The sequence below is a fragment of the Cynocephalus volans genome, chromosome X (assembly GCF_027409185.1).
Source record: "Cynocephalus volans isolate mCynVol1 chromosome X, mCynVol1.pri, whole genome shotgun sequence".
NCBI classification, from domain to species: Eukaryota; Metazoa; Chordata; class Mammalia; order Dermoptera; family Cynocephalidae; genus Cynocephalus; species Cynocephalus volans.
The window spans coordinates 70,544,118-70,570,226 of NC_084478.1; the positions used below are offsets into that span (position 1 = coordinate 70,544,118).

At 37.9% G+C, this 26,109-nt stretch overlaps 1 protein-coding gene across 1 annotated transcript in view; it reads right to left on the reverse strand.

The window, feature by feature from the left end:
* CLCN5 (chloride voltage-gated channel 5) overlaps positions 1–26,109 on the reverse strand; it is a 168,155-nt gene that overhangs the window by 8,537 nt on the left and 133,509 nt on the right. Inside the window, exons 4-8 of the mRNA XM_063083763.1 lie at positions 10,881–11,032; positions 7,979–8,078; positions 4,774–4,961; positions 1,336–1,458; positions 185–391 (exon numbers count right to left, since the gene is read on the reverse strand). Coding sequence (XP_062939833.1) covers positions 185–391; positions 1,336–1,458; positions 4,774–4,961; positions 7,979–8,078; positions 10,881–11,032 — 770 coding nt within the window. The remainder of the gene's footprint in view (positions 1–184; positions 392–1,335; positions 1,459–4,773; positions 4,962–7,978; positions 8,079–10,880; positions 11,033–26,109) is intronic.

Genomic DNA, 26,109 nt, shown 5'->3' on the forward strand with positions numbered 1-26,109 from the left:
GCACTATCTCCATACACCTTTGTGCACACACATGCTAGGATGTCTGTAGGATATCCTAGAAGTGAAATTGCTGGGTCAAAGGGTATGTGCATTAACATTGGTAGAATCCCTGAATTCTCGCTCCTAATATTGTCCCATTTACGCTGTCATCCAAAAAGAGACTATTAAAGCCATTTGTTATTACCTCTCGGCGCTTGGCTTCATTCTTCCTGTATTTGTTGAAGCAATGGCACAAGATGTTCCCACAGCAGCAAGCCACATGCACTAGGGGGCCCTCTTTGCCCAGGCTCAAGCCTGATGACACTGCCAGCACCAAGGTGATGGTTTTGATAACCAGGGTCCACTTACCCAAATAGCCCCTAATAATGAAACCACTCAAGATAGTTTTTATCTGTAGGTCAAACACAGAGAGATTGAACATAGACTAAGGAAGTAAACAAGGCTAAAAAGCAAAATTCTTAACCTCATTATAGAAAGAGCACCTTCTGAACAAGTGACATATAAATGCTTGACCTACAGTGATCCCAATTTGTGGGGGAGCCCAGTAGCCAAAAAAAGCAAGAACTGTTCTTCAAGTTTTCATGTTCCTTTTATGTTCCTTTTTATTAGGAGAGGTGGGGGGTCATGTGATAACTGTGCAAGGGTGTACTGTAAGAATGAGACTGTGTGTACATGGAAAAGGGGGAGGTGAACAGGGAGGGACAGGTGTTTTCTTTACTTTACAAAATGGTGGCCCAAGAGGCATGTTCTGGGAGTGGGAGGTTAATGTCCCTGAAACAATCTTAAAGGTTACATGTAGTCCTGGTTCCCTGCTAAAGAAATTTGTGACTATTACGTGGTCAGGAAACAGAGGGGAGCAAGGTAATCCTGGTAACCAAAAATCTCAGTGGTTTCAGTCACTGTCAAGCAATTTAAATGAAAAGTAGTCAGAAATAGGGTTTTAACCAACCCCTTTCTAGCCTAAGTCATACTGTGGGAAATGTAGCAAAATGGTTTTATTTCTTCTGCTCTAAAAAAGCTGACAATACTACTACTTTTCAGGTCAGAATCTTGGCATTTACTCTGGGAGTTTCTTGGGTAGGGAGTTGGGGAGGTTTTCAGGAGCCTGGTTCATCAGGAACCCTCAGGAGGCTCAGAATCAACTCCTTTTAATTTCCAGGTGGCCCAAGCTTAGAGAAAATTTAAGGGAAGATCTAGAGAGGCTTTAGATGGCCTCAGGATCTGATCCTGTTTAATACTCACCAAATTGTGGTATATGTTGAAATACATATTTAAAAAATATGACCAAAAAGGATTCATATTATAACAACTTATAAACCATTTTAAGAGACTCACCTCAGGGATTCCAGAGCCACAGGCATAAGGTGCAAACACCTTGACAAGAGACACAGCAAGGAAGGCAAATAGGAGAGCCCAGAGGACGTACATGAAATAATTGACTATGTAGGCAAAGGCTCCCTGGAACAGGGGAGAAAAAAGAAGCTTGTTTTAGCCTAGATAGCCTCAGTAAGGCATGCAGCTCTTCTTAGTAATGGTTTTTCAGGAGAGAAGGTCAAAAAGAAAAAGACCAACATTAAATTGCTCAAGATATTTCTTTCCAGATTGTCAGCAAAGCAACTACTGAAACACCGCCAGGCCACTTGGTGCTGAAAATGAGATGCTTTGCTACACCCAAAGGAAATGTACAATAGATTATAAGGATGGACAAAGACAAGGAACATTAGATCTCTAGACTTATTCATCCTACCTAACTGTACATTTGTACCCTCTGGCCTACTTCTCTCCATTTCCTCCTCCTTCCTGCCCCTAGTAACCACTGTTCTACTCTCTGTTTCTATTTACTCAACTTTATTTTTTTAGATTCTGCATATAATGACTACATCCTTAAGAGAATTTTGCTACCACAAACTCAGCAACAAGTACAAGAGTAGAAAGTTTCGGGCCCTGTCAATGCCAGATATTCCAAAGAATAAAATGACAATAGCTATTTTTATTTTTTATTTTTTTATTTTTTTTTTTTTTTTTTTTTTTTTGTCTTTTTCGTGACCAGCACTCAGCCAGTGAGCGCACTGGTCATTCCTATATGGGATCCGAACCCGCGGCAGGAGAGTCGCCGCGCTCCCAGCGCAGCACTTACCAAGTGCGCCACAGGCTCGGCCAGACAATAGCTATTTTTAAAATGGAAAGAATATACTATTGAGATTATTCCCCCAATGATAACAAAGTGGGCCACAAAAGACATCTAGTTGTGACCACCAGTAACGATACGCCACCATTAAAGGGCTCACAAATAGTCAAGCCTTAGAAAAAAGCAATTTTGAATGTTAGGAGGTATGCTTGCTGGTAGAAATATTAGGAGTTGAAACTCACTCGAATTACATAAAATAGAAAACTCAAAGGATTTTGACTTTAAAACACTATTAAAATAATTCATTGACCTAGACAAGGAAAACCAGAATGCTCAGGTTTTTTCTGAGTGGTGAGTTTGACACAGGTTTTCCATTATCTTAGTGCCTCAGAGGAACAGATAATTGCTACTACTTTGCCTTTCAAATGTAGCTAGGGAGGAGGAAGACCCCAGAGGCAGGAAACAGAGGGAAAGGGAGGGAAAGGGAAAGTAGTTGAAACTGGCTAGAGGCAGAGACCAGGAGGCCAAATTCTTGGCAGAAGAAGGCTTCTTAAAACCTAGAAAACTCTTCCTCCCCCCCACCCCACCCCCCCCCCCCCGCAAGGATTTCATTCATAAAAAGGAGAGCCAGAAAAATTTGTCACTCAAGCAAATCTCAGTCTCCAGTTGGAAAGTAACTGTTGGAACACTTACACACACACAGAGCTGTGAGGGAGTCTTGTAGTGATAGAACAGTTCTAAATCTTGATAGTGGTGGTTGTTATGCAAATCTACGCATAGGATAAAATTGCAGAGAACCACACACACACAAATCAGTGTGTGTAAAATCGGTGAAATAAAGACTATGGATTGTACCTATGTCAGTTTCCTAGTTTTGCTACTGTACTATAGTTATGCAAGATATTACCATTGAGGGAGGTTGGGTGAAGGATACAGGGGACCTCCTTATATATTATTTCTCAACTTCCTATGAATCTGTGATTATTTTAAAAATAAAAGTCTCCCCAAAAAGCAAGGAACACACACACACACACACACACACACCCTCACACCCTAAGTTTCAGGGCCTCTCAAACTTTTCTACTCAAGTCTTCCTAATCTAGGAGAGTAATAGAGATACCAAGGTAAGGGATGGAGTACCCAGGAGCCGAGCTGCAACAGAGATCTTGTTTTTTCTTAACAAACATGGAATTTTGCATTCCATTTTTTAAGGATTGTTTACATTTAATTTTTGAAAAAAATATTTACTCCATATATTCAAAAACTGATGCTCTGGGAAGGCACATAACATTTACCCTGTAGTTTCACCTACACTCTGACCTTACCCCAGTTTGAGAAGCATAGACCTAAACCCTCTCAAACATACAGCATATTTCTACCCCTTTTATTGAATCCTTTCCCCAAGCCAATATGCACAGTCATGTATATACATAAGCACTCCCATTTCTGACTTTATTATTTTCCTATCCTTCTTTTCCCATGATTGATTGTGTATATATGTGTACATGACACCTCAAATTGTTTGTGGACCAAGGTGGGTAGTAAAAATAAATTTTAAAAGTACAAATGGGCTGGCCAGTTAGCTCAGTTGGTTATAACACGGTGTTATAACTCCAAGATGAAAGGTTCAGATTTCCACACCAACCAGCTGCCAGAGAGAGAGAGAGAGAGAGAGAATTAAAAGTATAAACATATATCCTAGTCTTATCTCCCTCACTTCACCAACAGAGTGGATAAGTAGTGAGCTAAGGTGACACCTGTTTTAGTTGGTGGACATCACAGTAGAATTGGGAGTTGAGTTTTTTGTTTTGTATGCTTTTGTTTTCAATAGGAGAGATCTAATATATAATTGAGCAGTAACAGAAAGGTAGGGAACTGAAAAACAAAGTTACTTTTGCATCAAGAAACATATGATATGATCTCAATCATATGTTGAATCTAAAAAAAAAAAAAAATGTTTCTCACAGAAGAAGAGAATAATTGTTACCAGAGGCCAAGAGGGGAGGGAAAGTGGTGGATTAATGGGTACAAAGCTATGCTATTTACCCTATGTGAATCAATGTATAGTATAAGCATGTATTGAAACAACACACTGTACCCCACAAATATATACAAATAAACATTTTTAAAAACAAGCTAAAAGACAAATGAAAATATTGATTTGATCAGAAGACAGGATAACGGACAATTTTATTCCAGGGTTTCTGTTATTTTGATGTGAAATGTATCATCACTTTTCCAATGTTCTAATGCAATGCTCAAGGTAAAATCTCTTTTGGTGTCTATACGATAAACACATTTCTTTGTTAGAAACTGCACCTTACCTATTGGCTGCCTCTGACATTTCTACTGAAATTATTAGGGAAAGATAAATTCAGTCACGCTGTGTACTAACAACTAAGAAGAAACACTGAGGTTATTTAAAACAAACAAAAAATTTAACTATAAGTATCAAATGACTCCACATGGCAGAAGAGATGTAAATAGGGCTGCACTTAACCATAGAGAAAGGCAGCTGGCACTGGTTCCCCTTTTCATGAAAAGGAAAATAGTGGATGATTCCACAGTTGCCAGGAGTACAGTACAGAAAGGAAATAAACGTAAGAACAAAATTCAGTGGCTCAGAAATCATCACTTCATGTTACCTCATCAGTGCTGATGATAAGCTGGGACCAGCTATTCCACTCTGGGCATTTGTCTCTGTCTTCAAAGGTGACATGATCAGAGTTCCAGCAACAATGTTCGTGGTTAAACCAGAATCCTCCTGTGCATATACCTTCTTTTAAGTCCGTCATCCAATGAGCAGAGATGTCTATCAAACCAGCTAAGGAACCTGATTTGGAGAGAGGGAGAGAAAGGCCAAAGTTAAATTCAGTCTCTGAAAGTCTGTTCTTTGGTAATCAGAATAAGCTTTGTCAGAGAAAATGAATGAAAAGGAATCAAAATAACAGACAAACACATACTTTCCTGTTCATGTGCAACCTCTTTCTGATTGTGTGTTGGCTTGATTCTCGCTTATTATTTGTCATTAAACACTAGTGTCTGTAGGATTTCTTTATAGGAGGGACTTAGGGGAAAGCAAAATGGTTGGGAGAAAGCAAGGGGCTAGTGGAGTTGTATTTATGTTGAATTTACAATAGCAAAGACACTGCTTTGACTTAGAGTTTATGAATGCTGATCCATAAAGACAGTCAAGTTTATTAAAGATTATTTTATTCTAGCTATATACACAAGATTGAGAAAATGAAAACTGCCCACATTGAGGAATATTCTATGACATTTATTTGAGATGGCTTGGGGAGGAGAGCTGACAAAGATTATGGGGAGAAGGGCTAAACCTTGATAGCAGGATTTTGTTCCATGGACAAGGGAATTTGAGCAACGGCAGGAAGGTACTGTAGGCTATGGGAATTGAATTTATCGAAGCACAAACTGTGACGTAGACATGTTGAAGCCTCCTGAACCTAGGACATGAACATTCTGAAGTTTTCTTAGGGAGAAGGAGCAAGCAGTGTTATACAAAGAACATTCACCAATGAAAATTATGGGAAATAAATAGTGAACTGGGGACTTATGCACTTAAAGCGAGCAGACTGATAGAGTTAAGACAGTTACAGTACTTTAGATTCTGGCCTTCTCATCCTTTCTGTCATCCAGATGAAGAAACTCTGGCATACAGAAATTAAATGGCCCAGAAAATAGGGAAATAGTAAAGACATCATAAAATTCATAGCCTCTGACCCAGACTACACCAACATTCAGACACATTGCTTCTATTGTTGCTCTCTAACGCTTAAGAACAAAATACCCTGTGTGTATGAGGGCTAGAAAAATATTCACTGACCACCTACTGACAAGAAATACATTAAAAAGGTGACGATACCATGCCTACATTCCAACAGGCAGGAGGCCATGTCATGTGTATGTTTAGGTAGGTGCTAAAAGTGTTAACACGCGTTACTTACATACTTGAATAACCTAGTCAAATCTAACACATTGTTTGACACCTACTCTTGGCCACTCCAGCTCCCAGCCGTCTCTGCCTTCTAAATCTTATTGCACTTACTGCCTGGATTCAGAAAAATTAACATGATGTTATAAAGTTTAGCTTGTTCTCTGGTTGTTTCACATATGCATGTCTTACTTTACCCAACACTGGTTCCCTCAAGCCTGTCTAGTTCTCCTCCTCCTTCTCCCAATGATTCTTTCTTCTCTGGTTACAAATTTTATTAGGGTTCCCCTACCCTAAAGAATAAAATGCTTTTGTCTCCCCTCTCTTTCTAATGACTACTAAAACTTATACACTGGGTGCCTTCCCTTGAAATCTGTCTCCTAATATTTACCTGAGTTGGTTTTTCAAGGTCATTGGTATACTCCTAACTGCTAGAATGCATAACCTTTTCTCAGCCATTTCCTTCTCCTCGGCCTCTCTGCAATACTTGGCATTACAGACCATCCAATCTGTTATGACCCAGCTCCAAACTGGCCAGACCATTTTCTATTTCTTCTAAGAGCCAGAAGGGGCAGAGTTAACACCTTAGGCCACAAGGTGGCAAATTATGGCCCAAGGATCCCCTACATTTGTAAATAAAGTTTTCCTGGTCACAGCCAGGCTTTGTCTACCTATGGTCCATGGCTGCTTTTCTGACGCATCAGCAGAGTGGAGTAGGTGCTACAGAGATCATTTGGCTCACAAGTCTAAAATATCGACTACCTGGCCACTTTAAAGAAAAAGTTTACCAATTCCTGCCCTAGACAATTACTGAAAACTCAGCTATGTAGGAGCCATTCCTCATTTGCTCCAGTCATTTTCTATTCCATGGCTCATTAATTATTATGTCTAGGTAAGAGCAGCAGCATCATTAACAACTAGGCACTGTGCTAAGTGTTATATGTGCTATATTTCAGTTAGTACTCTCAGCAAACTTCTAATATAGGTACTTTAATTATCCCCATTTTACACATCAGTAAACTAAAGCTTCCAGGGCTTTAAGTAAGTTGCCAAAAGCCATAAAACTAGCAAGAAATGAGGCTGGAATTCAAATCCAGGCAGTCTAAAACTGGAGTCTGTGCTGTTAACTACCATTTTATACCATCCACCTCCAAGTTTCCTAGCTAACTGCTATTTCAGCTCAAGTTTCCAGATTGTCCTTGGCTCCATCTTTTAACGCCATAAGGACACACCTCTCAGCATCTCTGCCTGGTATTCTTGACTCTCTGCTTTCCCCATGGGAGGGGAAGCCTGCTTGGGAACCTGCTTTAAAGCTGTATTTGCACAGCAAGTACACTATTCTTATCTTGTATGCTATTTGAAATGTCAGGGGAGGCTGATGGCATTTATAGGAAAAGCTAGTACCATCTCACCCCTCAGCCACCATAAAAGAATGAGAATGTAAGCTCCTTGAGAGTATGAGCCATATCATACATACCTTTCTGTACCAATGAGAGAGCAGATGTTTGAGACACACTTACACAATGTCTCGGGAAGTTCTCCTCCGCATCTTCTCCTATAAACCCCATGCAGTATGTGTTTAAAAAACTGTCTCCAACAGAAGGGTTCTTCCTCAAGATAAGCACTAAAATGCAGTACTAACATCACCTTAAAATGGATATGATATCTTATAGTGTACAAAATGCGTTTAAATGCATTTCCTCCTTTATTAAAGGAAGGTGATGCAGGTATTAGTACCCCTTACAGATGGAAAAACACTGAGTTTCCCAAAGGTTCACCAGCAATTTATTTTAGGCAGGAAAATTGGAAAACACAGCACTCAATTCAGTTCATGACCTGGTGGAAGAGCACCCCACAATTTTAGGAGATTTGTTTTGAAAAATAACAGTTAGCCATACCTGATAAAAGCCCAATAAGGAGCATCAACAACCAGCCAGAAAAAGCATCACTCACACTATGAATTAAGGCCCATGTTGACTCTTTGCTTTTGTTGGTAATCTAGGGAAAAATGAGAAAACGTTAGTGACTCTATACACATCCTTCCTTTTTTCACCTCAAAACTGCTCAATAAAGAAACACAAGGACAAATCACCTGGGAATAGAGACCAATTTAGAGTTGCTTCTCACATAATCTTTAGCTGAGCCAATTTCACTAAGAACTTGGAGGTACTGAACCACACCTTTATCTACAGTATTGCAATGCTCACAAGTAATTTATTTAGGGCTTCCCTATTCAGCTGCTAATTTCGTATAGCATCAACCTGTTCGTATATTGTAGTGGTCTCTTTCTGTACTGGACATTAGATATTCCAAGGATGATCTCTTGATTCACAGCAAATAGTTTGATTTTTTTTTTGGAGAATAAAAAACATGAGCTTATTTAAGTGATAAAAGTACAATTTGAGGTTTACTGCCTGGGGTTATGGTTCAGGTCAGGCAAATTCCAAGACTTGATTTCACAAACCCCTAATTTTACATTGATCACTAAATTGCTAAATTGCTGTGGACTGAATTCTGTCTCCCAAAGTCCATGTATAAGAAACTAACCCCCACCATGACAGTGTTAAGAGAGTGGGAATCCTATTATGGTAATTAAAAGGTGGGGCCTTGAAGAGGTGATTAGATTATGAGGACCATGCCCTAGTAAATGGATTAATCCATGGATGGTTTAATAGTGGTCATGGGCATGGTTCTGAGGTTTTTGAAAGAAGAGCCAGTGAGGAGGTTAGGTCTATCTCTGACTCATATCACTTCACTGCATCGCTGTAGAATTACCACCAAGAAAAGCCTCTCACCAGATGTGTTCCCCGGACTTTGGACTTCCCAGCCTCTGAAACTGTAAGAAATCAATTCTATTGTTTATACATTACCTAGTTTCAGGTATTTTGCTATAAGCAACAGAAACAGACTAATACATAAGTAATATCTGTGATGCACCTCTTTCATTTTCAAAACCCTGCTGGCAATATCTGAGGCTATCAAGAAGCACAGGAAGTTTTACCTTTTAGGTCCTAGCCTTGTCAATTTAACCCTTCAGTGCTCACATTTTTAAAACCTGTTCTGACTGCTTTGTCATTGGTCCATCCCTTCTCTGTACCTCTATTTCTTATCCTGAAACAGTGATGTAGCTACCCCACCTTCCTCTACAGCAACATCACAAATAATAATTATTATAAAAATTTCAAACACAGTTTTAAAATTAATTTTGACCTTTGACTTTACATTTCCTATTTCAGTGCTGAAAATGAAGTTACATTTTTCCTTGTGACACTGTTTCCCTTCTGATAATAAAGTTAATCTACAAAAAAGCCCCATTGGACCATTTGATAAACCTACTTTAATTAGTTTTATTCATTGGCATCATTTGTCTCAGATGCAACTATTAATATGATGGGAAATATGCCTTTTTTATATCATAGGTGACTCATTTTTGAATAACATGTTGACTATGCAACTGATAACAAACTGATCTGAGTTACAGATAGCAGAAATTCCAAAGTCAGCAAGATTCTAAATTCTAAAGCCTGACTGATGAATTGATATGATAGATAGAATTTGTGTTCCCAAATTGCAGAAATCTTATGAAAAACATAAAATGTTTTATAGAGATCACATTTTTGAGTTGTGATAAGAAAACTCAGTGGAATTACCACAATCCAAGGATTAAGAAGGAATTTCTCAAAACATGTACCCAGGATGACCTGACTCCTGAGGTCAGGTGGTCATGAGAAAATGAGTCAGGAGCTGAGAAAGGCTTTAAAATGAAAAGCAATCTCTACCTGATTGCTTGGGAGATTTGCTTAGCTCTGAGAGAAGGAAATCATAAACTCAGGAGAGAATGGAGTCAGCTTAAAAATCAAATTTTAAATTTGAAGTTCAAGCAGAAATAGTAAGAAAGAAAAAATAATTATCTCTATTGTAGGCTGAAGAAGTGATTCACCAGAGGACCACCTACTGAAAATCGCTGGGGCTGGGCACCTGCCTTTTAAACAAGTTCTCCCTATAGCTCACACACAAACTAGAAATCATGATTCCCTAATTCAAATGATACAGAGCAACATGTTAAAGGCAAATGGCCTTGGCAGACTACTCTGAGAAGTTTTCACAGTACTCCACAAAGAGAAAAGCGAGGAAATTCTCTTGCCAAATTTAAAAGAATCTGTGTCCTAGCCATAAGTACCATCTATTACCTATCACATTAAATGAATGTCCTTAATTTTAATTTGATTGGTCTTCTGGTTTTGCTGGAGTTGAATGCATAAATTTACTTTGGTTTTATGGTTGTACAACAGCTATAATCACAAGGAGTTTATCTTGTAAGTTTCAGTGACGACTAGGGCTCTGAGAATCTTTTCTTTTATTCGTTTAAAAGGAGCCCATTTACTTTTCATAGTTTTAAAAGTCCTGCTTCAAGGGAAAAACCATAAAAGGGAGATGAGATGGGTGAGGAAGATCATTGGTATTTATTTTGCCACCCTCACCCAAGTTTGATTTCACCTCTTTGAAAAGGCATTTATACCCATCTCAGGGCTCTAAAGATCCTTTTCAACTATTTACTATAGGAAGATAAATCATCATTAAATACAACTTTTTAGAAAAAAAAAAAAAGTTAGGATAAAAATCATATACAAGATGTCTTTAAAAATAAAAATAAAAAATGAAACCCTACATTGCCAATATAAACCAGATTCAGCCACATCCAGGGCTGAAGAAAGGAAAGAATAGAAAGAATACAGATCTTAAACTTCTTCCCCTGGTGTTTCCTCTAACACTTAACGCATGTACCATCTTTTCTCTTACCTCTCGGTGCCTATCCCGGTCTCGAGATTTCTCTCTCACCCAGTCAATTGTATTGAAGTCATCATAGGTCCCTACACCAGGGATTGGCTCCTCCAAGAAGTCCATGATCCTATTTGAAGAACCTATTCCTCCACCATTGTATGACTTGTTCTCTGTATTGAACAGGAAACAGACATTAGTACTTCAGACACTCTTAACATTTTTAATATCTGCTTTCTGAGCTCCAAAAGGTGAGCCCTTAAACTATCAGATGATTATGGTCAGGGTGTGCCAATAAAGCAATATAATAACCTGGTGGGAAACATCCATCACATTCACAGGTTTCTGTGGTCTAGGCACAAAATGATGAGGGGCTAAAGGCAGTGTGGATGGAAAGGGACAGATAGAGTGACAGTACAAAGAGAAAAATGACAAGAGTTGATGTGCAATGGGAAAGGATTTATAAAACAAAACACAGAAAGGAGCTTGGAGCAGCTTAGGCATTTCAGTTTATGGAAAGGAGACAAAAGGATCTAAGGTCTTTGCACACATATCACATCAAGAACCATTTTACATTATAAGGCAGAAATTCAAACCTATGTGGTGGCTTTTGCTTGACTGGGGACTCCAAAGAAAGCATGTCAGCTTCTTCAATAGTTAAGCTGGATGGAATGTACAAATTTCCCTTCAGGAGGTATAAGGCTTTGGTCCCTGATGTAATGGGCCTGTAGAAATTCTTGCTAAGTATGTCAGAACAGTCTAAGATTTACAAGAAGAGATTTAGAGAACAGTTCACGGCTCAGTAATGAAATGTATCTCCCTAATTCTTCAACCAGAAGAAACATATCCATTTGTCCACCCATCATAGTCCCTCATTTGCTTTGCTTTTAGCATTTCTATTACAATTACTTATGCATGTACTTTATTTTCCTTTCTAGACCAGAAGCTCTTTGCTGGTAGCCCTATATCTGATTCATCATTGCCTTGTCCACCGTGTCTAACACATATCCAAGACTCAATATCAGCTGAACCAAAATTTGTTTGATGATGGTGGGGATGAGGGACAACTATTTTTTTTTTTTTTTTTTGAAGGGGTTTTTATTTTTTTATTTATTTTTTTTTTTTTAATTTTATTTTGTCGATATACATTGTAGCTGATTAATGCTCCCCATCACCAAAACCTCCCTCCCTTCTCCCTCCCCCCCCCTCCCCCCCAACAATGTCCTTTCTGTTTGCTTGTTGTATCAACTTCAAGTAATTGTGGTTGTTATATCTTCTTCCCTCCCCCCCCCGATTTGTGTGTGTGTGTGTGTATGTGTGTGTGTGAATTTATATATTAATGTTTAGCTCCCTCCAATAAGTGAGAACATGTGGTATTTCTCTTTCTGTGCCTGACTTGTTTCACTTAATATAATTCTCTCAAGGTCCATCCATGTTGTGAACTATTTAAACACAGAAGCTGTACTCACACAAGGCTTAGCAAACTTGTTCAAAATACTTCTGCAATATAATCTGATGGAACAATATTTTGCTATTAAACACAAAATGTAAAACAGTATTGAGGAATTTATGCAAATGCACACTGGAGGAAAATGCAGAGTAATGCCATCATTTAATTCACCCAGCCCATGCTTACATTTGCAGCACCAACCTTGGCAGGGACAAGGCTTCATCCAGACTGTTTGGTAATGAATTCCTCTGCAGAGAAGGCCCAAGTGCGCCTGAGCTGACTTCCTCTCCTCCCATCTGCATCCCCACCTTCACTGTAAACTCCTAACAGACAAGCATTCTCATGGGGTAAGTTTGAATGAATACCCCAAGGAATACCTGTTTTACCAAATGTAAATCTTCTAAATACCTAATTCAGTATACCTTTCACAAGCAATGTGCACATTTCAAAGGAAAAGCTCTGCAGAGTCCAAATCATCTGGAGGGTGGGAGTGGAGTGGAGGAGGTGAACAAGTTAATCTTAAAACCCCAAACCAAAGTCCTTTCCATATCTTCACTCGTACCTGGTTGTAAAATGGATGGCTGCTGAATCACCAGCCCAGCATTTCCTATCATGTCAGTTTCATACTGATAAAGATGAAAGCTGGTGTGTTTTGAGAGCTTGGAGGGAAAAAAAGCCAGCTAGGAAATGAGGGCAGAAAAAGAATTAAGTATGGTGGGGGGGAGGAGGGGGCAGGGACCAAGCTGTTTCAATTCTCTAGTGAAATGCTGATATGAACACAGGATACCAAACAACCAGAAATTTACTTTTTAAGGCAGGTTAATGCTTCAGTTGAATTTGCTCTGGTTTAAGAGTTCTCCTTGAAAGAGGGGGGAAAAAAGGATTTTGTGAAACTGATTTAAAAAGCATCCAATAGCTATCTAATCTTACACTATATATCAAACGAGGCCCCCAGCTTTGAGGATATTAAGGCAAAATGAAGATCTGCAACAGCTTCCTAGCAGGAAAGAAAGAATCCTATTACATCACTACGTAACATGAGCACCGCAGCATCCTCCTTTGTAGTCGGTCTCTTGTTAGAAATGCAATTGCCATGCCACTTTCAAAGAGCAGGCAGTGATTAGAATCCTACAACTGACTGCTTGCGATTCTCCAGATCCCCTGCTCCCGGGGGCATGCTACAGTCTTTGGTCCGGCTCAAGTCTGCTTACCTTCAATCACAGTTTTCTTTTTCTCTGCCTTAAGGAAGAAATAACCTTGGCAGCCCGCATTTGGTCATTTAGGTTGAGGAGCTTTTACAGAAGTAGCCCCACTCTGAAGTGCTCTAGAAGGGCACTTGCTGCATTCTCTGCCTTTCACAGCAACAAACGCCACCTAAAGAACCACCAGTTTTCCGGGCGGTCAGAATGTGATGTCATTGTTGGAATCACGTGACCAGACCCTTGGACCAGCCTTGGAGACAGGAAGATTTTTTAACTGAGTACAGAAGCCTTAAAGATGTAGTCTCATCTAAACAAATGCCATCAAACTGGGGGTGGTTGGGTCAGCACAGAAAACTGGGGTCCAGACAAGTTTTAGTCTTCAGACCTCATTTAGCAGAAAGTCCAAGAAGGCAAAGTAGAAATATCTAAAAGCATTTAGAGTTATAGGGGTCCTGAAGAAAAAGGAGAGAGGCAAATATAGGAAAGGCTTTTTAAAAAGCGCACTGGGTAGCAGTAACATGGATAAAATCTCACAAACATAAGGCTGAGTGAAAGATACCAGACATAAAAGAGCACATAACGTTATGATTCTATTCCTATACTTTCAAAAACAGGCAAACCTAAATTATATTGTTTGGGGATGCAAATGTAAGTGACTACATTATAAAGAGAAGCAAGAAAATGACAAAAGTAAAGACAGGAGCTACCCAGAGGAGAGAGTCACCGTCTGGGAGGAACACATGGTCAAGGCAGGGCTTCCAGAATGCTGGTCATTTTTCTTGATCTGGGTGGTGGTTACCTGAATGTTCACTTTATAATTATTCTTTAAATTGTACACATATGTTTTATGCCTCTTTCTCTACGTACATATCATAATTAAAGAAAAATGTGAAAAACTAACTGCATATGAACTTACTATACAAGGCCAGTTCTTTAATAGCACTTCGTCACTTTGAAAACTCAGAGTACAGTGAAGAAAATGAGCTGTTTCTTAGTGGTAGTGCTCTACCCAGAAAGCAACATCAACTCTGATATTCATTAATCCAGCCTGGGTGAAAGTAGCTATTGCAGGACTGATAACAAATTCTCTACTATGTTCCCATCATTTTAAAGAATTTCCTTTCCCCAGCCCTATTACGAAGGCTATCTTTAAGCAGGTCTTAATTAACTGTGCAATAAGGCCAGTCCAGTAAAGAAGAATAAAATTGCTATCTCCCAGCTCCCTAAGTGAATCTGCAGGACAGCCATTGTTAAACATTAACCCAGTCACAGTGTGCTCCAATAATTGAACCCTAAGTGTAGGACTTTGAAATGTTATTACTCTCATCAATTCTTAAGGCTCGATGCATCCTGAAAGGTTAATACAACAAAACCTTATAAAATGTGAGGCACTGCATGAAGCCTGTATGTTTTTAGTCAGTCCATCAGTATAATATTTCACTCTCTTGATGAACTAATCTGGCATTAATGAGGAGAATTAAAATAAGTAGCAACTGATAATATTAAGTGGCAATGAGCTACAATGCTGTAAAAGGCAAAAGTTTTTTGAGTCCCAAGAGTGACTGTATTATATGATTAAACTTTTAGAAAAAGTACACATATCTTATTCAAAGAGGATAACATGCCCAACGTCATAAGCTTCCTTTCAAAGTCATTTTTTAATAAATATGATTTTACCTGTAGTATCTAAAGACAGAATTCACTTACATTATCTAATAAGACTTACACTATCTTAGATTATTTCACACTTCAGCAGATATAGTATTTAGCAGTCAATTTAGCAATGATACTATCTTTTTGGTACTTAGAAAACATGTAGTTCTATGGATTGCATAGCTGGTGCCATATTAATAACTTCTAATAAAAGTTCATGTATTTTTCAAATGCTCTATCACTGCTTCTAGGGGAAGGACTTTTGTATTCCACATAAAGTTACTTCCTTTGAGAACTTGAGGGCTGCTAGCTATGATGAAGTCCTCATACTAAAATGAGATCTAATTACAATTTAGATTAAGAAATGAGGCACCCGTATTCAGAGTTTGACATGCTGTATTTCTTTACTTCTTTTCTACCCCTCATTTCCTTCTCTGCCAAATTTGTAATCTCTAGCACATATTCATTATACAGATTGCCAAGTGTAGGTCAATTGATATTACTGTGAAAATAAGATAAAGAAATGCTTACCAATTTTTAATGCATCCTATGATAAAAACCCAATAATAGAGTTAATATTTTGGACCAAGCAAGTTGTCTTTCTGAAACACAGATCTGACCAGATCCCAATTTCTAAAATATCAGTGGCCTCTACAGTAATGTTTTGAAAACTTTCAGCACATGAAGGTCCCTAATGGGCATTTGGTACAAGTATAGAGCGGGAATGTATAAATATTCATCATAATTTTTAGAATATGAAAAATAAAATATTTTAAGATATAATAGTAATGATGATGACAACGACACTGCTACTATTTTAGATTTCATCAATGAGAAGGATTAAATTGTTTGCACTCTTTCACCAAGATATCTATATTCAACTTGATGACAAAGAGCTTTAGCTGCTGGTCATATTCCACATCCAGTTGATTTCTTTTCTTAGCATTTTTTAAAATTTAGTAGAAAGAAAGAGTAAATTCATAAAACTCAGTTGTCAATAATGGCAGCAGAGATTAACTACCCATTCAGGAACAACCAGTAAGGTACAAATAAAGTAAAATACAAAGAGCTTTTCAAAAACTAGTGCATTAAGAGTTAAGCTTCTGGTATGTAAATACGCTGCCAAAGAAGGCAGAGTAAAATTAAACAATGAGCCTAAATGTCAGACTGCGGTACTTAGACGAGTCTAGATTTTTGCCTCTATAAGAAAAAGTAAAACTAATTTCAAGTAAGTTTTGAGGGCATAGTGAACATAATGTATAAAATAATTTAATGCTCTAACAGAAAAATGATTCAAGTCAAAGCACAATTAGATCTCAACTTGAATAATAGAAGAAAAACACCCAAAAGGCTAATTTGCACTGCCTGCGTCCAGGAAAAACATACAGTAAACTACTCACATAAAAAAGTCAATTATTGAAGCAGCTTTCCCCTAGGTTACACTTAGCTCTAAAGATTTAACAATGGGTCTTTAGAAAAACACCGCCTTGAATGAGGAGGCGTATAAATGAATGCATTTAATCTACTTCCCATTATGAAAAGCACTTTCTAATTTTTTCCTAGAAATCACATGATGCTTAAAACTAGAAAACCCCTTAAAATACAAGAAAAGAAATTTCCATTTGAGAATAATGTTTATTTCAATCTCTAACCAATATGCCATTAGAAATTTACCTGGGGGTGCTGAACAGTAACCGATTAAGTGAACTAGTTAAACACTAACAAAAAAACAAGAGGAAAGAGGATAGAAAGAAACCTCATGCATAGACCTTGAAGTATTGCTTTAGTAATATCACAGCTGCATGAGGGCTTACTAACTGGCAACAGCCTAAAGAAATAAGCACTCAAAGAAATGGTGTGGGGCTGTTGGTTTGTATCACAGGACTTGAAAACAGTCCTTTTAAAATATATAGTTCAGTTTTACAGGGATATATTGTATTTGTGCAAGACTGGAACCACATCTAGAAAAAATTCAACACTATGCCTAGCACACATCAGCAGACCTTCATCCTGTAGTCATTTAAACTTTACCTTCATTCAACAGCAAATACAAAGAGCCTGTTATATGCCACTTCTTACTTCCATACCTGCACCCTCTTCCCTTCTTGTACTTGTTCATTCATTCTAGATGTCCCAATATGTCATAAATTCTTTCCCATTCCTTTTCACTTATATGTCTGAGAATACATCACAGCTGAAACTCTATTATCAACATTTGTAGGACCTTTCTATCTAGCATCTTGTGGCTCCATTTTGCTTTCCCACTTACCCAAACCCAGTGGACAAAAAGCAAATGTTGGGGGAGTAGCCCTCCCATCTAAGCCCTGGATAGTATCACTGGACCACGTTATGCTTTAATACACTATCTTAGTTTGACCTCTGGGACATTTATTCAGGGTGACTATTGTGTTGGTATGTATCCGTATACCACACTGGCTGTTAAATACTGAAATACCTCTCCAGCTATAGATAAATAACCACTCTTCCCTGAGGACTCTCCTCCCCTCACCCTCTAGAAATTCCTAAAGTTTCCCATGATCCAGCAGCTGGAATACCAGCAGGCTCCAGGACACTGCCCCAGAGCTATGTCTGACATCCAATCTGATTGGTCAATGCCTATGTTGTTTTGAATATCACCCCTGCACCCATTTCATTTAGGGATCCACTGCTTTAGTTCCTGCTTGCTGGTTAAAACTTGAAGGTGTCTAAGACCTAAGAAGGATAACAAAGAAGAAACTATCCCAACACCGCTAAGACAATAAAAGGGGTGGTGAGAGATATGGGTAATGTCAATGGAACTGCAAAAAACCACAACAAATCCATGATATACACTATTGAAATGAAGTTTGAGAGTTATGAGAAGAATTACAGGAAGGGGGGGGGCATGGCCGAAAGGGTTGGGGAAAGCTCTAGAGACAAACATGAATCTAGATCCTAACCCACCTTCTGACTAACACCACCTTGTTTCCCATTGGATACAGCTCTATCCCCACTGGGTGGTAGACATTTGCTTGAGGTGTATCTCTTATGTGCCTCCTATTCCTGGCATCTGCCCTAATCTGGAAGTTCCCAAACCAACCCACCTTCATCACCAATGGAGTCGGGATACTAATTGCCAGAGTTATCAGTTAGGAAAAATAGCATGAGGATTTTGGTATCTGCAAGTTCCCACTGGACTAGAATGCCACAGAAATCAATGTAGAACTAGAAGGGGATAGATTTGATGAAGTTGTTGAGAGGGCTATCTATATAAAGAAAACAGCCCTTTGTTCCATTACATGCTCTTCATTCCTTCCTTCTCCAATTTACACATTAATGGGATTGACAAGAAGATGGGGAATGTGATAGGTAGGGAGACACTGCCCTAAAATGCACATTACATACCACGGTACTGGGAAATCCTTTGGGCAGCATGAGCCTTCCTACCAACCTGTAATTACTGCTTAAGAAGCAGCAGTTCTCCAGTTCTTCTGTACTAAGTCTACATTGGTTTTTCTCTATTAATCCCCAAAAGCAAGTTGGGGACAAGCGATTAGCAATTATTCACTAGCAGGGAAAAAATCTTCAAGAGCAAATGCTAATTAGGAGATTCTTCTTGAACTCATGTGAATAGTTCGATGTTGTGGATAGAAAAATGAGTTTAAAAAGCATACACATATATACATATAATTACTCTTAAAGAAACAGTTGCACCTGTGCACATCAATGTATGTATGCCATTCATTGCAGCACTATTTGTAATAGCAAAAACCTGGAAACAATGAAAGTGTCCAGTAAGAGGGAAATAATGCAAGGAAAGACATAGACTGATGTGTACTGAAATAGAAAAATCTCCCAGACATATTATTTTTTAAAAAAAAGCAAGTCAGAAAATAATAAGTAGAATATATATATTTTTTAAAGTATGTGACTGGATAGAGAAAGAACTGAAAAGATTACACTGAATTCTTTTTAATGGTTGTCTCTGGAGTGGGAAGAGGGGGACTTTCGCATTTTATAGAAATGTGTATTGTTTGAATCTTTTATAGTGAAGTGTATTTATGTGTTATACAAATGATTTTGGAAAGAATAATAATAACAATGTAGCTAGAAGGGTAACGACAGGACACTACAAAGAGCAGATCTATATTCTGGGAGGCAGACCATTAGGACTTTTATGGACAAAGCAGGTGATAGCTTCTGGTGAACACTAGGAGGAAAGCCCTGAGAGGAAGATGGCTTACTCAGTTTTTAAATGAAAGTCAATGGGAAAAAAGTCTTTGTGATCGGACCTATGGTCAGCAGTGAGAAGATATGGATTCTAATCCTAGCTCCACAACTCACTAGTTGTGTCACCTTGGCCAACTGCCTTAATTTCCATAGGTTTACAGTTTTGCCATCTGTAAAATGAGGGGGTATGAGCAAGTATGATTTTTAAGGTCCCTTCCAACTTCATACTCCATCATTTTAGCAATGATTTTTTTGTTTGGTCACTTATATACTGTACCGAATGACTTCTGAGGGGACCTTATCTTTGAGGAATTCCAAATAGTATTTTAATTGCACAGTTATCTGAGAACACTCTTTTGGCAAGATCATAAAATGGCGCTACCAATCCTTAGAAAAGAATGGTAAGACTCAGCTGGCTCATCAGTGAGGTATAGGACAACCTAGTTTCTCACTGGGACCAAATATTTTCAGCATGTGGTTAACCAGAGCTATACCAATATGGCTACAGTATCTCTGGAGTACCTGGTAGCCCCAGACCCCAGAAACACACATTGTATATCCCATGAAGCATTACAGCAACCTTTTCCTCTAGTACATGTCATAAATTGGAACAAAGTGGGGCTGAAAATTATCCTCTCAGGAATTACAATACTTCCAAGGAGCCTCTAAAATATATTTCCTTCAAGAAGGGACCAAAGTGACTTCATTAATTGAAAAATAAATGAGGAACTCCCGGACTCAGCACCTACAAGTAAAGAGCTTAGAAGTCTTTACTCCCATCCTTACAATAAGAAAAGTCTGGACAAATCAATGATTTTTCATGGACTCACAGGAGAACTGAGGTTGCAGAGGAAAATGTCATCCCCAAATCTGAAGAAACAAGCTTATTCAGAGATATGGCTGAGGTCTGCTTACCTGGAGTAGAAACAGCTGGAGCCATAAACTGGTATGAACACTTAAACGGCAACTTGGGTGAACTGCTGGAGGCTGTGCTTGGACTGGTGTGTGTCTGAGAAACTTCCCAGGACCAAGATCTTAGGAGCGCTCCCACACCAAAGCTCTACCTCTAGGAACCCCACCAGGTTCTCACAGTGAAAATCCAAGAAAGAGCCCCTCCTTGCTCTGACAAGGGAGGGGAAGAGTAATTATTGTGAAATATGCCCAGAGACTTCTCCATAACAAAGGTCTATGCTCCAGGGAAAAATACTTTGTCAGAGCCTTATCCCAGTTGGGGAAAGGGCATTTCTCCCACTCTAGCCTCCTCTAGCCTTATTGTCTCACCTAAGGAGGGAAAAACATACTCAACAGGGGCCACGGTTTCAAGGAAATACTAAGCGGTCTTCAAAAATTCATGGAAAGATCTGTATTATCTTTTAATTATATTTTTCCACAATCTTCATTTGAAGTACCTTCATACATAGGGAATGCTGCAGTCAGCAAAGGGAGTAGAGGGCAGGGTGAACATAAAGCTGTATTACTGGAGAAAAATGTGTGAAGGTCACAGCCACAAAACATAGTCCCAATGAAACACTGAGATTTAATCAGAAGATTATAAAATTACCTCCTCCCCCATATTTTGCCACCACACCAACAAGGCTCTGGTATAATACCAGTGGATTACAGTTGAAAGAGCTGCAAGACACAGAATCACTAGAGGAGTTGTACTTAGGGAAACTCAAAATCAAAGGAGGAGACAAAAACAAGGTAACTATAGGAATTTAAACCCTCTAACACCTAGTTACATCAAACATTAAACACAGCCCAACTCCCAGCCAGTTGCCCATAAATCCTAAAAGAATGGAATTAACCTAGAAACCAATAACAGAAAAAAAACAGCTGGAAAATCCTCAAATACCTGGAAATTAAACATCACATTTCCAAATAACCCATGGGCCAAAGAAGTTTCAAGATAAATTTTAAAATATGTTGCAGTAAACGAAAATAAAAATATATATTAAAATGTGTTGGATGCAGCAAAAGCAGTGCTTACAGGGAAATTTATAGCATTAAATGTATATATTAGAAAAGAATAAAGATCTAAATCAATAACCTAAGCCTCCACCTTAGGAAACTGGCGGGGGTAGGGGGTTAAGCAATGGAAGCCTAAAGCACATGGAAGAAAACCAAAAAATTAGAGCAGAAATCAATAAAATTGAAATGAGGAAAATAATAGAGAAAAATCAACAAAACCAAAAGCACGTTCTTGGAAAGGGCCAATAAAATTGATAAACTGCTATCCAGGCTAACCAAGAAAAAAAGAGAGAAGGTACAAATTTCCAGTACCAGAAAAGGAAGAGAGGTCATCACTACTGATCCCTTGGACATTAAAAGGATAATAAAGACATACTATGAACAACTCTATGCACATAAATTTACTAACTTAGGTGAAATGGACCAATTACTTGAAAGATACAAAATACCAAAACTCACTCAGGAGAAACAGAAAATCTGAATAGCCCTACATCTATCATTATGATGATGATGATGATGATGATGATGATGATGATGATGATGATGATGATGATGATGATGATGATGAAAACACCAAGCCCAGATAGTTTTACCGGTAAGTTCTACCAAACATTTAAGAAAGAAGTAATACCAAGTTTTAACAAACTATTGTAGAAAATATTAGCAGAGGGAACATTTCCTAACTTACTCTATGAGCCCAACATTACCCTACATAAAAACTAAATAAAAACATTACAAAAAAGGAAAACTACAGATAAATATCTCTCATGAACACAGACATAAAAATCCTCAAAAAAAAAAGTATTAGCAAATCAAATCCAACAAGGTATAAAAAGAATTATACAGCACAAACAAGTGGGATTTATTCCAGGTATGCAAGGCTGGTTAAACATTCCAAAAATCAATGTAATTCACCATACCAATAGGCTAAAGAAGAAAAATCATATGATCACATCAACTGATTCTGAAAAAGCATCTGACATAACTCAACACCCATTCATGATTAAAACTCTAAGCAAACTAGGAATAAAGGGTATTTTCCTCAACTTAATAAAGAACATCTACAAAAAACCCTATAGCTGACATCATAGTTAATGGCGAAAAACTGGACTCTTTCCCCCTAAGATCAGGAATAAGGCAACAGTGTCTTCTCTTACCACTGATCTATTCAACATCTTAGCTAGTTAAATAGTACAACAAAAGGAAATAAAAGGGATACAGATGGGAAAGGAAGAAATAAAACCATCGTTATTCAAAGATGAAATGACTGTCTGTATAGAAAATCTGAAAGAATCCTAAAGAAATTCTAAAGGGAAAAACAACACAAAACAAAACAAAAAACCTCCTGGAACTAATAAAGAGAGTACAGTAAGATCACATGATATAAGATCAATATAAAAGTCAATTGCTGATGAGAGGAATGAATATTCTGAGGTTGTTGGATGGAATGTTCTGTAGATATCTGCCAAGTCCAATTGGTCTAAAGTGTTGTTTAGATCTTGTGTTTCTCTGCTGATTCTTTGCCTAGATGATCTGTCTAATATTGACAGTGGGGGGTGTTCAGGTCTCCTGCTATTATGGTATTAGTGTCTATTTCCTTCTTTAGGTCTAATAGAGTTTGCTTTATAAATCTGGCTGCTCCAACATTGGGTACATATATATTTATGACTGGTATGTCTTCTTGATGGATCAATCCTTTTATCATTATGTAGTGTCCCTCATTGTCTCTTTTTATGGTTTTTAGTTTAAAGTCTATTTTGTCAGATATAAGAATAGCTACTCCAGCTCGTTTTTGTTTTCTGTCTGCATGGTAAATCTTTTTCCATCCTAGCACTCTTAGTCTATGTGAGTCTTTATAGGTGAGGTGGGTCTCTTGAAGGCAGCATATAGTTGGGTCCTCCTTTTTAATCCAGTCAGCTAGTCTGTGTCTTTTGATTGGGGAATTTAAGCCTTTTACATTAAGAGTTGTTATTGAAAACTATTGACTTATTCCTAGCATTTTATTGGTGATTGTTTGGTTGTCTTTGGTGTCTTTTGTTCCTTCCTTTCTGATGTACTGGTTGTTTTCTGTATTTGTTGGTTCCTTGGGTTGTAGATAGCCTTTTTGTTTGTTTGTTTTCCCTTAATGAATGCCATTTTTATTATACTAGTGGGTTTTGATTCTCCTTGGGTTTTTATGGCAGTGGTAGTTATTTTTCAGGAACCAAACCCAGTACTCCTTTGAGAATTTCTTGAAGGATGGTCATGTGGTGGTGAACTCCCACGGTTTCTTTTTTTCTGAGACACATACTATTTGCCCTTCAATTCGGAAGGATAGCCTTGTGGGGTAGAGTATTATTGGCTGGCAATCTCTGTCTTTTAGTATTTTGAATATATCATCTCATTCCTTTCTGGCTTTTAGGGTTTGTGATGAAAAGTCTGATGTTAGTCTGATTGGGGCTCCCTTACAGGTGATGTGACACTTCTCTCTTGCAGCTTTTAAGATTATCTCTTTGTCTCTGAGTTTTGCCAATTTGACTATAACATGTCTTGGAGAAGACCTTTTTGGGTTGAATACGTTTGGAGATCTTTGAGCTTCCTGGATCTGAAGATCTGTGATTTTTCCTATACCTGGGAAGTTTTCTGCCACTATTTTGCTGAATATGTTTTCAATGCAATCTCCTTTTTCCTCCCCTTCTGGAATACCCATGACTTGGATATTTGAGTACGTAATGTTGTCTGATATCTCTCTCAGATTTTCTTCAATGCTTCTGATTCTTTTTTCTTTTTTTCTGTCTGCCTGTGTTATTTCAAACAGCCCATCTTCAAGTTCACAGGTTCTCTCTTCAACTTCCGCAAGCCTGCTGGTTAAACTATCCACTGTGTTTTTTATTTCGCTGAAAAAATTCTTCAGTTCAGCAAGTTCTGCTACATTTTTTTCCAGGGCACTGATTTCCTTGTACATTTCTTCTCATCATATTCATTCTCATCATATTCATTCTTCTCTTCAGCACATGGATCATTCTCCAGGATAGATCACATGTTAGGTCACAAATCAAGTCTGAACAAATTTTAAAAAATTGGAATTATCCCATGTATTTTCTAAGACCACAATGGATTAAAATTAGAAATCAATAACAAACGAAATTCTGGAAACTATACAAACACATGGAAATTAAACAGCATTCTACTTAATGACATATGGGTCTAGGAAGAACTCAAGTAGGACATCAAAAAAATTTATTGAAACTAATGAAAATAATGATACATCATACCAAAACCTGTGCGATACTGCAAAAGCAGTACTAAGGGGGAAATTTATTGCATTAAATGCTCAACTCAGAAGAATGGAAAGATGGCAAGTGAACAACCTAACACTTCACCTTAAAGAACTAGAAAAACAAGAACAATCCAAACCTAAAGTTAGCAGACGGAAAGAAATCATTAAGATCAGAGCAGAACTTAATGAAATTGAAACCCAAAAAACAATACAAAAGATCAATGAATCAAAAAGTTGTTTTTTTGAAAAGATAAAGAAAATTGACAAACCATTAGCATGGCTAACAAAAAACAGAAGAGAGAAGATTCAAATAACAAAAATTAGAAATGAAAAGGGTGATATTACAACTGATTCAGCTGAAATACAAGGAATCATTCAAGACTACTATAAACAACTATACGCCAACAAATTTGAAAATCTGGAGGAAATGGATAAATTTCTGGACACACACAAGCTCCAAAAACTGAGCCATGAAGATGTAGAAAATCTGAACAGACCAATAACAATAAAGGAGATTGAAGCTGTTATCAGAAGGCTCCCAACAAAGAAAAGCCCAGGACCAGATGGATTCACAGCAGAATTTTACCAAACATTCAAAGAGGAATTGACACCAATTCTTTACAAACTATTCCAAAAGATTGAAACAGACGCAAATCTCCCAAACTCATTCTATGAAGCAAACATCATCCTGATACCAAAACCAGGTAAAGATATAACCAAAAAAGAAAACTACAGGCCGATATCCTTGATGAATATAGATGCAAAAGTTCTCACTAAAATAATAGCAAACAGAATACAGCAACACATATGTAAAATTATTCACCACGATCAAGTGGGATTCATCCTAGAGATGCAAGGTTGGTTCAACATATGCAAATCAATAAATGTGATACACCATATTAATAAACTCAAACACAAGGACCATATGATCATCTCTATAGATGCTGAAAAAGTATATGATAAAATTCAACATTCATTCATGACAAAGACCCTCTATAAGTTAGGTATAGATGGAAAGTATCTCAACATAATTAAAGCCATATATGATAAACCCACTGCCAATATCATCCTGAATGGGGAAAAGCTGAAAGCTTTTCCTTTAAGAACAGGAACTAGACAAGGATGCCCACTCTCACCACTCCTATTCAACATAGTGTTGGAAGTACTAGCCAGAGCAATCAGAGAAGAGAAGGAAATAAAGGGCATCCAGATTGGAAAAGATGAAGTCAAACTATCCCTGTTTGCAGATGACATGATCCTATATATCGAACAGCGTAAAGCCTCTACCAAAAAATTCTTGGAGTTGATAAATGATTTCAGCACAGTAGCAGGATACAAAATCAACACACAAAAATCACTAGCATTTTTATTTTCCAAAAGTGAACATGCAGAAAGAGAAATCAAGAAAGCTTGCCCATTTACAACAGCCACGAAAAAAATAAAATACTTAGGAATTGAGTTAACCAAGGAGGTGAAAAATCTCTATAATGAGAACTACAAACCACC